Source organism: Anoplophora glabripennis, unplaced genomic scaffold, assembly GCF_000390285.2.
Source record: "Anoplophora glabripennis isolate ALB-LARVAE unplaced genomic scaffold, Agla_2.0 scaffold922, whole genome shotgun sequence".
NCBI lineage: Eukaryota > Metazoa > Arthropoda > Insecta > Coleoptera > Cerambycidae > Anoplophora > Anoplophora glabripennis.
The window spans coordinates 93,998-110,869 of NW_019416995.1; the positions used below are offsets into that span (position 1 = coordinate 93,998).

At 35.3% G+C, this 16,872-nt stretch overlaps 1 protein-coding gene across 1 annotated transcript in view; it reads left to right on the top strand.

Annotated features, from left to right (window-relative positions):
- LOC108915344 (tyrosine-protein phosphatase Lar-like) overlaps nt 1-16,872 on the top strand; it is a 115,755-nt gene that overhangs the window by 79,058 nt on the left and 19,825 nt on the right. The window contains exons 3-5 of the mRNA XM_023455790.1: nt 1,977-2,091; nt 2,138-2,286; nt 11,403-11,521. Coding sequence (XP_023311558.1) covers nt 1,977-2,091; nt 2,138-2,286; nt 11,403-11,521 — 383 coding nt within the window. The remainder of the gene's footprint in view (nt 1-1,976; nt 2,092-2,137; nt 2,287-11,402; nt 11,522-16,872) is intronic.

Consider the following 16,872-nt stretch of genomic DNA (forward strand, 5'->3'; position numbering starts at 1 on the left):
TGTTTGTGACAAAAATACTAGTAGCAAATGGATCGTGCCATCATTTAAAAGACAGTCTGTAGATATATGCTTATACACTGAAAGAAATGGGCTTATTAAACTGTTTATCTAGAATAATGTGTATAGCGCATATTAAAACTTTTATAACCAATATACAACTTTTATTAAAAAAAAAACAATAATCTCCATACTCATTATTCAATGAGTTTAACTGGGGGGTGCTTAATACACCTAAAGCATCTATGAAATAAAGGTTATAATGAATTACTTATACAGTGTTAGGTGTTATAAACTTTATATTCCAATTGTATAGTAGGGAAGATTTGTTGTATAAAGACCAGTATACGAATTTGTATATAACAATTGTATTAACAGAATTATTCGTTCTTATACTGAATATGTTTCCGTTTTTAACGTGTAAAACGCGTCTTATAATGGTTAAGTGATCGTCACCTCTCGGTGCATAATCGGTTATGATCGTAAAATTTCCGATAGTCCGCTGTGCATCGACTTAGGACTATTACACGTCTAGTTTAATGAAAATGGGCAGTATAGGCACATGTTTTGTGGGATACATGATCATATCGCGTTGTGTGAAATGGAAAATTATGTAAGTATCTAACTGTTTTATGGCTTGTAATTGTTTTGTTTTTTCAAATGTAAATCTTGTCTATATCTTAAAAATTATTATTTTGTAGGTCCTATTAGAAACCGCTAATGTTAAGTTTTACATAAGATGGAGGAACAGAAGGTTAACGGTGACAAAGAAGAGCATGGGTCAATCAACCAAAGGAAATAGAATTAGATGGAAAGAAGCACAGCCTTTCAGGGGATGCTTCATTCTTAAGGTGGAAGAGTTATAGTGCAAATTCTCATTTAATACAAGAAAATACGGGTGCATCGTTGCTAACAGAATAAACTGGACAGTTTTGGGAGCGATTTGTCATCATTTTTAATGCTTAAAAGTATGTTTTATGTATGTTTACATTAGAACCTTAGCTTGTAATTACAGTTATCTAATAAAATTTCTAAAAACTTAATGTCATGTATACAACAGTTTAATACATTTATTATTATAAAACTTATAACCAGTACTAGATGTTCTAATAACGACATGGAACACTTTAATAACAGTTATTGCTATTATTTCGTAAAGGGTATAAAAAACGTTGTATACTAGTTATACAATAAAGAATAGGATTTATAGTCACTATACAACTGTGCTAGCAGTACGCGTTTTATATCCAATATTCACCTGTTTAACTGTCACATATAGTATACAATGGTCTTATAATGGCATATAGAATTCTAATAAAGAATAAAACGCAGTTTTGTTTGAGCCCTTTTAAGGGCATGTAACTTCCTGAAGGTGCGTTTTAGGGCACATGTTAATAGGAACTTTTTGGCTTATTTTAATGAGTTATAAATGCAGCAGAAGTTTGGAACCCTATATTAGAAACATCCTGTATATAACCACTTACAATAATATAAAACTATAGGTATAGTTTTTCCGAAGTTAGTTGAACATGCATAAAAAAACGGAGCAATCAAATTTAATGAGTTTCATGGGCGTCACTAAAAAAGTTTTCTGCTAAAGGTAGAAAATTATAATAATTTGTATATAATGTGTAGAAAATTTCTATTATATGTTAATTTGACCAACAACATATTTTAATTATTTATGTCCTCTGTAACGAAGTGATTTTCCGACACCCCACATTTGTTTTCTTTTCATTTAATTTTATTAATAAATATAATTTACCGCACCGGCATTATCTTTGGCATTTTCAAACACCGTCCGTCCCCGCGCATCACCAAGCCGATAGCCGGCAAATCCACACCGCGACACCGCATACGACTCGTACGAGAGTCGTCTGCCAGCCAGCGTCGAGACCAGTCGTACCGAGCTCCAGCCTGCCGTCTAGCTAGCAATACGTCACCACCACCTGAGTAAGAATTTTACAGGTCCGTCTTAGGAGAACTACGCAGTCGCTGCTGAAGCGTCATCAGGGCTTAGGTATTAAGCCGCCGCAGGAGCGACAGTTCACCACGAGGCATCCTAGAGTCCAGTCTAGCCGTCAGCCGTTCCAAGTAAGACCTACGTCACCAGTAAGAACTTGGTAAGAATTTCACTAAGTCCTGCCTGAGGAAACTGCGCAGCCGCCAGGATCCGCCGTACGAGTACAGCAAGCAAGCTGCCGTCCGCGATTCAGTTCCTCACGAGCTGCCGAAGCGACCAGTCGAGCCTGAGAACAACTCCAGCAAGCCGAGACGTCATCGCGGGAAGTAGGTAAAATTGTACAAGTCCAGCCTAGAAGAATTGCGCAGCCGCCCGTTCCCAGGCAAGGAACTTAGGAAAGAACAGTCGAGCTGTTCCAGCCCAAACTACGTCACCAATAGGAATTGGTGAGATTTCGCTAAGTCCAGCCTGACAGAACCGCACAGCCGCCAGAAACCACTTCAGGAACTGTCATCACCAGAAGCCGTCCAATCCGAGCCAGCACCGAAGTAAGTTAGGTTCCGCGCATATTCAACGCACAAGTCTCTTGAGGTGACAAGGCGAGGTAATTGCACTGCAGAATTAGTTCTGTTCTACCGCTCTCACAGTGCAGACGTGTCGAGGGAAGGAAGTAAGTTAAAGGTTTAGGGAATATAGGTAAAAGACTTGGCTACTGTCCATTTGTATTAATCATACTTTGTCTTTCCAGATATCCATCCGAATGACTGCGTGGCTGGGTGCACTGTTGCAATTATCCGGTGTACTTAGCCCCGCTGCGCGTTCTGGTCATAGAGTGTTGCTCCCCCCTCCTATCCGCTCTATGAGTCGAAACGTAGGTCGTCCTTAATTATATTTTCTTTTCAGAGATCCGTCTAGCCGACTCCGTGGTTGGGTGCACTATTGCAATTATCCAGTGTACTTAGCCCCGATGCGCGTTCAGGTCATAGGGTGTTGCTTCCCCCTCCTATCCGCTCTATGAGTTGAAACGCAGGTCGGCCCTAACCATATATTTCTCTTTCAGATCTGTCTGTACGACTTCGTGGCTGGGTGCACTGTTGCAATCATCCGGTGTACTTAGTCCCGCTGCGCGTTCGGGTCATAGGGTGTTGCTTCCCCCTCTTATCCGCTCTATGAGTCGAAACGCAGGTCGTCATTAACCATATTGTTCTTCGTCCGTCCGACTCCGTGGTTGGGTGCACTGTTGCAATTATCCGGTGTACTTGACCTCGCTGCGCGTTCAGGTCATAGGGTGTTGCTTCCCCCTCCCATCCGCTCTATGAGTTGAAACGTAGGTCGGCGCTAATGATTTTTGTCTGTTTCAGCCTGCCAGCCGCATACCAGTGCCAAGGAAACCTATTATTCTTTAATAATTGTATTTCTGTTTATTTTAGAGATAGTAGCCAAGCCTGTAGTATATATATAGCTTTTAGCTCTTGTTAGCTTCGTTGCTTCTGCCCCCTGGTATCTGCACGCCGCTTGCCGTCATATTCACGCTTGTTTTGCTAGTGCCGCTAATTCTGTGTGCATTGCTTTGGTCAGGTCACCGCTTAACACCGCACCGTTATTTTACCATTCTTCGTAGTAACCCCCTGTATATAACCAAAGCCACTTGCCACCGTTTAGCCATAGATGTAGAGTATTAAAGTGTAAATAGGTAGAATTGGACTAAATAAATGTAAATATATACCAACTGTGTGACTTTTATTCCTGTGTGAAGAACTCTCTCTCGACCCTCTGGACATACCGTGTCTTCACTGCAGCCGCCCGCGTAGTGGTGTTTCTGCACTTTAAACAGAAACTGGCGCCCGAGGAAACCACAGCAGCTCAGGCGTCATAGTGACGAACGACGAAAATACCAACCGATACGTCGCACCTCTAACAACTTTATTATATTGATGGTAAATTTCGTTTTGTTCCGTTTCAAAAGGTCTCCAAAATGCCATGTTGTAATAATATTAGTAAACCAAATATCCCTCTTATTTTTCCCTTTCGCAATTGTAATATGAATGAAGGATGCCTATAATAAATTAAAATTATCTGAATCACACCAAATTCCGCATTTCCGCACTGCACTGCCAGGCAACTGAATTTTATGACGCAATAGACCAGAGTAACAGTATTGCTCTTTGCTCGCACGCTCATTCTTCAACTGAGCGAATACATGTCAACTTTCTCTTTCTCGGGTGCTGGTAAAAATATATTTTAGGGGAATTCAGGGCGTCAGAGAGGCTTGGAAGCAGTGTTATTAGATTTCGAGATTCTTTGGTAGATATTATTAAACGTCGGGCGCCATCCGCGGTCACCGAAATGTACTGGATGCCTCGTCACTGATTCCTAGCTTCCCTGTATATTTTTACAGCGTAGGAGCATGAGTTATTGGAATACTAAATAGAAAATGTAGGTAAATGGTGAAGAATTTGATATGACGCAGAGATGTCTGGCTATTATTGGGGGGTCTTATAATTACTTGCTGTAATTAATAATACTCGGATTTTGTACTTTATTCATATCGGCTTTGTTTCGGGTACGGCGGCGGCAGACTGAAAAAGAGGCATAAAACTTGGACAGACAGCGGCAGACCCTGGCTTCAGCTGACCTGCAGAGAGAAAAGAGGGCAAACTAACTGGCCACTTACCTTTTGTAGACTCTGGATACGGCGTACATGGACCTGGGGGACGGCAAGCTGGCGGTGACGGACTGGTTTGCTTCCGGCGATCCAACTGGCGAAGATGCGGCACAGCGCAACAGTTTTAGGGGATTAATTCTTATAGGAACCGTTCAATGAAGCACTGGAGAGTATTTTTAGTATAGGAAATTTCCCAACACACTTCGTAGCCTGATCGATGGTTTTTAGGTAGCACCAAGAGCTCAACTCACTTAATTACGCGACGAGAGGGTGGCTTAGCTAATATTCGGCGTCTTTTAGACGACCGGAGACTTGAAAGTTACTTGCTTTAGAGAAGCTACCTACTCAGTACGTACTGCCTGCGTTGCAGCACTCGCTTCGCCGCTGGGCCTGTGGGAGGCCGAGGCTCCATCTATCCATGATTTTCGGCGTTAGGTGCGCCGATTGGATCCCGCCTAATTTGCGGATTATTATTTTGGCAGTCTCGGAGCGTCTTATAATGACATACATTTCTACCACTTCCACGTTTAATTCGACCAGGCCTGTATATGGGTATGGCTAAATAAATATGGAAACAAGTTTTTCAAATATTTCAATGCCGAGTTGCTGTTTAGCGACCGAGCCTGGTACATACCTTGAAATTATTGGTTATTCAATTGATTTCGGAAAAACTATACCATAACTAACCTCACGTTTTATTCGTATTTTCGAAATGCCTCTTTATAGCATTCAGATTGCTTAGTTAGTTTAAGATTTATAAGCAAAATACTAAAAAAAAAAATAGTTTTCTGCTTGAAAATGTTTATAAAATATTAATTAATGGTAAAATGGAGTAGGAAACATATAAGCATATATCTACAGACTGTCATTTACATGATGGCACAGTCCATTTGCTACTAATATTTTAGTCACAAAATCACTGATTTAATGTTCTACTGATTGTCCTATGCAGAGATGACAAACCACGACCCCTTATTTAGAGAAGGACAGCTCATTGTAAATTGAATTTATTTTCTTTGTTTGTCATTTTTAGATATTTGCCTATTTTTATTCAAAAGACTCAATTTTTTAAACATTCACAACTTTCTGTGGGTGGTAAATACCAATTTATGGTATTTTTCAATCTATAATAGGTCCACCATTTTGGATTTAAAAAGTTCCGAATTAAAACCTTCGTTATTGGCGACATTGGAAACCACCGAGTAACAAGTTTCAGCCGTAATCTTCAAATTTTGAATATTTTCCGATTGTTTCATACATATTGGATCCCCCATCTTTTATTCAGGAATTTTCGGATTCGGACTTCAGATTCGTAATCAGCGACCCCAAGAACCCGCGGTAATAAAATTCAGGCAAAAACATTGAATAGAAAAATGTGTGACTTAAGGGTGTCGGCAAGTGATTTCCAACCCTTTGAGGAATAAGCTATATTACGTTTTTTTGGTATGTTGTCTATCAACCTACATTTTCCATATAAAGTATAAAATACTACGGGCAAAGCAACTGAGAGCTCTTCTGCTCAGTGCACTGCGACCATTGCGCAGAAAAAAACAAGAATAATTTGATCTCCCACATCTTCCTCCACCTTGTTTAGCAGAGGGTAGTTTTCTTTCCACTATGGGGTTGGTTCTTTGTCTGTGTTCACCCTTCATCATGTCTCTTCGGGGGAAGCCCTTGGCAATAGTAGATGAAAACACGAAGGTTGTACAGTGCCCGTTCATACTCCTTTCCGTAATAATATTGATATTCATAACTTTACCCCTATTTAAGGGATGTTTTGGCTATACACAAAAATTTAAGGGGTATGCAAATTTTTTTGACTTTGGATTCGGATTCAGTATCGAAAAATACATGGGAATACCATGGTCAGTAATCCAGATCACGACTTTTTTTTTGTGGGGCTATGTAATGCATCAATTGTTTCATTACTTGCACTTACATATTTCTGAACCTTGTATTTTATAATATGCAGAAACATAATGTCATGAATTGATTCGATTTTCAAAACTAAATCAAATAACGTAAATAGATCATTTACAAAGTGATAACTACTCTCCATTACAGGCGAGATTGTTATCAACAAATATTTCTGTTTAAGTTTCTGTAATTAACTGGGTGTTTTTATTTAATTACTGATTGTACCCTCATTAATTTCGTATCGCCATCTGCGGTTGCGTGTTTCGACATAATTTTAGGCACGCTAACTGCGTGCTGTCTATAAAAAAGCGACGGGAAATAAAAAGCATTGCAATTTCGGCGATGGCACGAATCCTTTGGCTTTGGCATTTATCAGTCGATAAACAAGGCTGGGTAGGCAGTAGGGCAGGGCAGGGCGGTGGCTGATGCTGCTTGTCACAGAAATGACCTTAAATTAGAGATCCTCTTTTGACGTTGACCTTTATGATTTTTGTTATTGTGAATGTTAAAAAATCAATCTGGTTTCTAATATTAACTGATGATCGATCACACGGTTAACAAATGGTATTCGTATTTATAACACACAAGTTGCCTAAATATGGACTCTTAAGAAGAATTGTGCTTTTCACGCATTTTTGCAAAAAACAATTTCAGAAATCTCTTAGTGAGAAACCATTGACATTATTTCATTGTACAGGGTGAGTAAAAATTAACTCCCCAGCGGCCGGATATATATTCTAAAATAAAAAATAAAACAAAAATGTAGAATATTAAAATCTCGAAAGCGGAGCCGTTTTCGAATAAATTATTAATTTGACTGACTAATCAAGTTGGCCGAACAAACATCTTGTTGACACGGATTTACTTGACAGTGATGTATAATATTTATTTGACTTTTAGTATTTGTTGTTGAGTTCAAAATGGCAAACAAAAACAAAAAAATTATAAATTTGAATTTTTCTTTACAAAATTTTCCGAAAACGATTCCGCTTTCTAGATTTTAGTATTCTACATTTTTGTTTTATTTTTTATTTTAGAATAGGTATATATCCCGCCGCTGGGGAGTGAATTTTGACTCACCCTGTATATAATAGTATTTTCCTAAAAAATGCACCTAATTATTGTTCCTATTAGGGATAGCAGTTCTTTATATGGGTACGCTGTTGTACGCAGACACATAACTTTACTGTCCTTTCAGATGAGCTACGATAAGCAGAGAATCGAAATGAACAGATGATGAGTATGCGATGGTTGGGGAAAGGGGGAGGGTCAATTAGGCCGGTTTTCAGACCCTTCATTTTCTGCCAAAAAAAAAAAAATTATTATATATTATTAGGTATATCCAATAACTAATCGATTCCACCCGAAATGGGGCCTCTCCCTCCTTCCTAGTCAGGATGAAAGTCAAAGAGTTTAGGTTTTTGGGTTGCTGACTCCGAATCGGAGGTTAGTTTGTCTGCCTGTGTTTGTCTGTGTGTCTGTTTTTGTAACCATTTTAAGGTTGTTTCAACGTCATTTCAAGGTCAAATTGAGAAAAAATCGCGCAATCAAGTCCGACCACATGTTAAACAGGATTTTAGGGTCGCTGAGTTCGAATCCGAGGTCAGTTTATCTGTATCAGGTTATTTGAAGGTCGTCTCAAGGTCAAATTGAGAATAGCCAAGCAATTAAGTCTAACCGTCTATTATACATGTATTTGGAGTTGATAAGTCCAAATTTGAGGTCAGGTCATTAGAAGGCCATTTTATGGTCATTTGAAAAAGTTAATTTATGGAATAAACCCTGCAATCAATTACCGTTCTTATAATCGCTGAGGTCCATTTATATGTATTAATAAAGGTTCAAGGTTACTCCAAGGTTGATTTGAGAAAAAGGACTTCTGGTAGGGTCAGAGAGAGACGATTTCAGATTCCTCTGTTTTCATCCGAAACTAAAATTGTTGATATTAAAAATTGGTTTAAAATCATTCGAGTTTAAACACAGCTACAATAACGCATAAGAGGTAACTAGTTGTGAGAAGTTTTTATATGGAAAATATTAACAGGAGAGCAGAATGTTAAATATTTTCGATGATTATAGTTTGGAAGGGAGATGATGAAAATAATAGAACAAGACAATAAGAAGTTTCTAGTATGAATTCAAAAACTATTTTTTACAATCTTCATGAACTATATATTTTGAGTTTGTAAAGTACATAGAGGATGAAAAATTATTATACAAGCCAATATGGATTACTATGGGTAAGAGTCAGTATGGGCCGAAATAGATAAGGTTTTTACGGCGCAATACGGATTATTATAAGGTAATATGGATTCTTACAGAGTAATATGGGTTGGAAAGAGGTAACCTAGGTTATTATGGGGTTCGATGGGTATGGGGTAAGATGGATTGATATGGAGCAATATGAGATAATAAGGAATATAGTGTTTATTGGGTAAGATGGAATGGAATAAGACGGGTATAGGTTACGATGGCTACGCATGAGGGTATATTGGTTTATACGGAGTAATATTTGTTATTGAAATGTGCGTGTATATGGCAAAATGGTTATGGGGTATAGTGGGTTAGTATAGCGCTTTATGGAGCTGATATGAATGTTATCATTAATCTTAGTATGTCGTTTATCCTACACTGAAAGAAATGGGCTTATTAAACTGTTTATCTAGAATAATGTATATAGCGCATATTTTATAACCAATATACAACTTTTATAAAAAAAAACAATCATCTCCATACTCATTATTCAATGAGTTTAACTGGAAGGTCATACAACTTATGCATCTATGAAATAAAGGTTATAATGAATTACTTATACATTACTAGGTGTTATAGACTTTATGTTCCAATTGTATAGTAGGGAAGATTTGTTGTATAAAGACCAGTATCCGAATTTGTACATAACAATTGTATTAACAGAATTATTCGTTCTTATACTGAATATGTTTCCGTTTTTAACGTTCCGTTTTTTAACTCTCGGTGCATAATCGGATATGATCGTAAAATTTCCGACAGTCCGCTGTGCATCGACTTACGACTATTACACGTCTAGTTTGATGAAAATTGACAGTATATGCACATGTTTTGTGGGATACATGATCATATCGCGTTGTATGAAATGGAAAATTATTATGTAATGTAAGTATCTATCTGTTTTATGGCTTGTAATTGTTTTGTTTTTTCAAATGTAAATCTTGTCTAAATCTTAAAAATTATTATTTTGTAGGTCCTATTAGAAATCGCTGATGTTAAGTTTTATATAAGATGGAGGAACATAAGGTTAACGGTGACAAAGAGGAGCATGGGTATAAAGTCAATCAACCAGAGGAAATAAAATTAGATGGAGAAAAACTCAACCTTTCAGGGGATGCTTCATTCTTAAGGTGGAAGAGTTATAGTGCAAATTCTCATGTAATACAAGAAAATGCGGGTGCATCGTTGCTAAGAAAATAAACTGGACAGTTTTGGGAGCGATTTGTCATCATTTTTAATGCTTAAAAGTATGTTTTATGTGTGTTTACATTAGAACCTTAGCTTGTAATTACAATTATCCAATAAAACTTCTGAAAACTTAATGTCATATGTTTTTAACTCATACAGAGTATACAACAGTTTAATACATTTATTATTATAAAACTTATAACCAGTACTAGATGTTCTAATAACGATATGGAACAGTAATAACAGTTATTATTTCGTAAAGGGTATAAAAAACGTTGTATACTAGTTATACAACAATTTAATAAAGAATAAGGTTTATAGTCACTATACAACTAGCTAGCAATACGCATTTTATATCCAATATTCACCTGTTTAACTGTCACATATAGTATACAATGGTCTTATAATGGCATATAGAATTCGAATAAAGAATAAAACGCATTTCATTCAGTCTATTTATTTTAATTATCTGTTGTTTATGTATATTTGTATAACAGTTAGTTGATTGTTATCATTATGTGTATTGTTATTTACGACTTTCTTTTTTTTGGACGCATGTAAACACTTTTATGTGTATGTAACACTAGCCTATATAAATAAATAACAAGGAATACGGGTGGATTCGAGGTAATATGGGTTGGTATGAGGAAATATGAGTTTTTGTGAAGTTTATATATGGACAGTTCAGTCCTTAGGTTCCAATAAGGTTCGGTGAAATACAGCGAGGTCCAAAATCGGCCCTCTTTAATCCTGCCAGAAAACTTTTTTTTTCTCAAGTTAACCTTGGAATGACCTTAAACCTGATTTGATACATATAAACGGACCTTGGATTCAAACTCGGAGATTTCAAAAACGGTAATCGATTTCTCGATTTTTTCTTGGTTTGACCTTTAAACGACCTTGAAATAACCCTCAAATGACCTGATGCAGACAAACTGACCTCGGATTCGAACTCAGCTATCCCAAGAACCTATATAACAGGCGGTTAGACTTAATAGCTTGGTTTGACACTGACACGACCAGATACAGACAAACTAACCTCGAATTCTAACCCAGTGACTCCCAAAATCATGTAAAACAAGTGGTTGGACTTGATTGGTCAGCTTTTTTCAATTTGGCCTTGAAATAACCTTGAAGCAACCTTAAAATAGCCTGATACAGACAAACTAATCTCTGATTCGCACTCAAAAAACTTAAACTCTGAGATCCTTTGATTTAATGCACTTTTTCTCAATCTGACATCTAATTGACCTTGATCCTAACTAGGAAGGAAGAGGGAGGCCGTGTTTGCGGTGGAATCGATTAGTTATTGGAAATAAGTGTTTTTCTTTCTTTTTTGTGGCCAAAAAAGAAGGGGGTTGAAAACTGACCTAATTGACCCTCTCCCTTTCTCCATACTTTCGAATTTTCGAGTTCTTCTAGTCAAACTGCTCAAGAACCGCTCCACATCCACCAGAAGCAGCTTCCTACGTCTACAGACGACCAGGATAATAACTACAACAGCCCGAGGGAAGACAATACAATCAAAATTTGTATAGACTGTATGATGATTACATTAACACAATTTTAAAGTCATAATATTCGCACACTTGTCGAAATATTCCATGACAATTTTGCATAAAAGAGGCCAAATTTCGTTGATACAGCGCTTAATTTTCTCCTTCAAGACACGGCCCAAAGAAAAGAGTTCAACGGCGTTAAATCGCATGACCTGGGCAACCAATTCTGATCACCAAAACGGGAAATTACACGACCAGGAAATGATTTATTGAATTGTTTTTAGGGCTATAAGACATGTGGCACAGTCTTGTTGAAACCACATGTCGTTTACATCCATATCCTGCTATTTAGACAAAAAAAAAACTGAATTATCATTTCGCAATAGCGGGCACCATTAGCTATTATTGCCTAAACAGCCGCATTTTCGCAGAAGAATGGTCCCATGATGCTTCCAGCCCAAAATCCACACCAAACGTCAGTTCTTGAATCAATTGAACTTTGTAACCATAAAGATGCAATTTTTTCCTGAAAATAAGCTGCAGAGAGCTTGCCGAATTGTTTGTTCCTAGACTTTCAGCATTCAGCAATACTCTCGCGAACTGTTAAGTACGATGTTTTATGTTGAACCACTTGTTGAAGGACGTTCAGAGTGTTTAAGATCACTAATTGATCCAGCCTCCTTGAATTTCACAATTAATCTCTTCACAGTTGGCAAGTTAAATCACAAATCTTCATTATTTTTTAAATTATAGCTTAATAATGAAAACAAGTTGTTCTTTCGTGTAGCTCTTCATTTCTAATAACTCTGAACTGTCAGCTGTCAGTTGCCGTTGGCAACACTTTATCACACAAATGGCGCAAAATTCAAATCTTGCGTGAATTTTTTTCAAGCACGTCTTATTCTTAAATGAAATAGAAACTAATTTCATTAAACACGAATAAATTATTCTGAATACATGTATTAATACACTTGAGGGATAGGTAGGTAACTAGGTCAGTATTTAACCAAGTGCTAATCACTCTCTATACTTCTAAAATAAGAGAAGGTAAGGTTGGGCTAGCTGATGATCTGTGCAAATTATTTAAGTGAATTAAATGATAAGACTAAAAGGGTTAGATGTTCTCATCCTTCAGTATGTTTAGGTGTAATGGCGTACGTTTGAGTATCCCGCAGATATTGGAAAACAGTAATGTAATTTAAGTCGAGTAGAGAATATTTCTTCGCGTGGGAAATTGTTATCGTAAACTCTCCAAAATCAATAATAGGCAGGGTTTTGGCTTCACAACAATTTTTTTTTAATTCCTGTGAATGACATAGACAGAAATGCTTACGCAACTAAAAATTGACGAAGAACATATTTTCCATATAAGTAAAAGTTTTTATAGGTGTACAATATTACTAAATAATGAATCTAATCATTTTAACAGATATGGAAGTTTCATGAAAACTGTTGTATAGGTACATTAATTTTATTTTAAGCAAGGAAAAAATGTGAAACTAAAGTAAAATTTTTCAGAAATATATTATATATATTTACTGTACTTTACAAAATTAAATAAATAAATAAATACAGTGTATTATAATATATAAGTATAATGTCATCATTACATAAAACAATCTCTAATACAAAAATACTAGTCTGGAAATTAGTCGCACTATTGAATTAACTGGCGCCTTCGCCAAAATGTTGAAAATAATTATGTGCTATATATTTTTTTTCTTAATTTATCTAACAATACGTTTTTTCTTTACACTTCGTTTCACACAACTTTTATTTCATATCAATACAGTTCTATGTATTCAAGTATAAAACGTTACAGATCAGAGGAAAATAAATGTTTCTTATAGAACAAGAAATATTAAATACGAGTATATTTAAGTATCGTAGTAACTCCTCAGCTGGAAGACACAACCATCATATATTGCGTTTTTTAAAATAAATAATTAGGTCTAAAAGTAAGTAATATACACTACATGGGTCGATTATTTTGAAAAAATATATATGGCACTGTTCTTCTAATTTTTATTATTTTTTCTAATCACCCTTTAGCTTTAAATATATGAAATGTTTTGGTGTTTTGAGACTTAGTACACAATTTTACTAGATAACAAAATGGTATGGAAAACTTAATTGTAGCAGTTGTGGATTATTTATTGTTTTTTTAAGATTAACATAATTATTTTAGAATTTCATTTTGCCAAAAATATATTCAGACAATGCTTACTTACTACACTGAAAGAAATGCGCTGTATTCTTTATTAGAATTATATATGCCCTTATAAGACCATTGTATACTATATGTGACAGATAAACAGGTGAATATTGGATATAAAACGCGTACTGCTAGCACAGTTGTATAGTGACTATAAACCTTATTATTTATTAAATTATTGTATAACTAATATACAACGTTTTTTATACCCTTTACGAAATAATAGCAACAACTGTTATTAAAGTGTTCCATATCGTTATAGAACATCTAGTACTGGTTATAAGTACTATAATAATAAATGTATTAAACTGTTGTAGCTAAGGTTCTAATGTAAACATACACAAAACATACTTTTAAACATTAAAAATGATGACAAATCGCTCCCAAAATTGTCCAGTTTATTTTCTTAGTAACGATGCACCCGTATTTTCTTGTATTACATGAGAATTGGCACTTTAACTTTTCCACATTATAAGAATGAAGCATCCCCTGATAGGTTGAACATCTTTCCTTCTAATTCTATTCCCTCTAGTTGCTTGACTTTATACCCATGCTCCTCTTTGTCACCGCTAGCGTTCTGTTCCTCCATCTTATGTAAAACTTCAATCGGCGGTTTCTAATAGGGCATACCTACAAGATAATAATTTTTAAGATTTAGACAAGATTTACATTTGAAAAACAAAACAATTACAAGCCATAAAACAATTAGATACTTACATAATTTTCCATTTCACACAACGCGATATGATCATGTATCCCACAAAACATGTGCCTATACCGTCTATTTTCATCAAACTAGACGTGTAATATTCGTAAGTCGATGCACAGCGGACTGTCGGAAATTTTACGATCATAACCGATTATGCACGGAGAGGTGACGATCACTTAACCATTATAAGACGCGTTTTACACGTTAAAAACGGAAACATATTCAGTATAAGAACGAATAATTCTGTTAATATAATTGTTATATACAAATTCGGATACTGGTCTTTATACAACAAATCTTCCCTACTATACAATTGGAACATAAAGTCTATAACACCTAATAATGTATAAGTAATTCATTATAACCTTTATTTCATAGATGCATAAGGTGTATTAAGCACCTTCCAGTTAAACTCATTGAATAATGAGTATGGAGATGATTGCTTTTTTTTAATAAAAGTTGTATATTGGTTATAAAAGTTTTAATATGCGCTATACACATTATTCTAGATAAACAGTTTAATAAGCCCATTTCTTTCAGTGTACTTATTACTACTACTACTACTTATTACTTTATTTTTAAGTAATTAATGACTGAATAGGGAAAGACATAAGTACTTACTTTGAATACATCTCTTTAAAAGTATTTCGAGATATCTTATTCATATTTTAAATTTGGATTTATGGACCTGTTTTCAAGAAATTATGTTTTACCTTCGATCACATATGCTTTAAAATGTAACGCATTTCAAACAGTATTTTCAAAATAAGAACTTTTTTATCGCTGGAAAAATATGAAATTTATTTTGGTGAACAAAATAAACACACCAGGACTTCAGGAAAATATAAAAACTGAGATGTTGCAAATTTGCAAATAAATTTTTTTAATCGATATCTAAGGTAGGTATTTGTTTTATGAATACTGTGTTGAGAAATTTACTATTAATCAAACGTAATTTTGAAATATAGAATTGAGGAATATTAATACTAAAAATTATAACAATAATAATAATAAAGGTTTATTCTTTCGTTAACTGAAACGTCACATTTTTAAGTTGACTGAACTAAAAAATAAAGCTTTTTAAATGGTGTTTCGACTTTAAAACGTTTTTCTAAAGAATATGACTGGGATATTAAATGAAAAAATCAGTTGAACTAAGCAAACATATACGTCATCATTTTATTGTAAATATTTTTTCTTTATCTAACGTTTAAAACGTTACCATTACGGAAAATGGCACTTTAATGGTTTTCATTTTCTTAGTGTACTTATACCTCTTGTTTAATTAATTAACACTGACTTAATACCTTTCTAAATGTGAAAGGTAAATGAAAAAACATGCACGATCTTATTACTTATTCAGTCCAATTTTCGCAGCGACTTCGTTCAAAGGCTTCCTGAGCGGTAAAACGATTTACTCAAAGGCACCTACACGTTCTGGAGAAATGCTTTTTGTGCGTCTTTTTACTTTTATTTGAGGAGGCACAATTAAAAGAAGCTATTTCCAGGCCGAAACCCGCAATACGTATGGCTTTATACAGAACCCCCCGCCATTTTCATAAATTCTCCTAGATCGATATTTACAATTTACATAAATTTATATCCGCTTTTCATGTCGAAACTTCTAAAAGTAACCTCAACTAAAATGAAATATATATACCTAAGGGAACGAAATGTGGAGATCCGTACCAGTCACCTGGTGATATTCGGGGCACGCAATACGGATAGCTCAAAAGAAATCTTTAAGTGGCTGCTACTTGCCTCCCCAAGTTTCATGCAAATCCTTGCGGAAATCGTAGATTTCCTTGTAGTAAATTGAATTAAATCAATCCTCAAGTTATGATGAAGGGCATACTACAAGCGCAACTATATCTATTTGTTCTTCCATTTTAATTGCAAAATCAATAAGTAACATATTTCCTCCACTTTGACAGTTTAAACTACAAATTTTAAGTAGAAAAGTGGATCATACAATTATTTTTTTCTACATAAAATGCAAAAGTACTTTTTGTTCAACTAAAAATAGTAGATTAAACCACACTATAACAAGTGTAGATAAAGTAATTCCACGAAAAGCAACACTCGATAAAGATCGTTTTTATTAAGAAAAATAAAATTATAAAATATTATTATAAATAATTAATATCATCATATTATATCATACACAGGCTGTTACAAATTCGGTTCCCACTACAGGGGGTTTCATTTCAGCCTTGTTTGAGGTGATATTGAAAAAAGAACAACACATTCTCATGGCCACTTTTTGTCCTCTATCGAGTGGCATAATCAATTTTTGTATGTAACGTTTCGTCTCTCCTGGACCATCATCAACTTAATTTTTTTAAATACGACCCTAGAAATTTTATTACATTTTTTGCAAGCCTTCATGACCCTCAATACTGTACTGCCTCAGACCGAACCAAATTCAGACGTTTTGTCTCGAAAACTTCATCTTCAGTGTATTCGTTC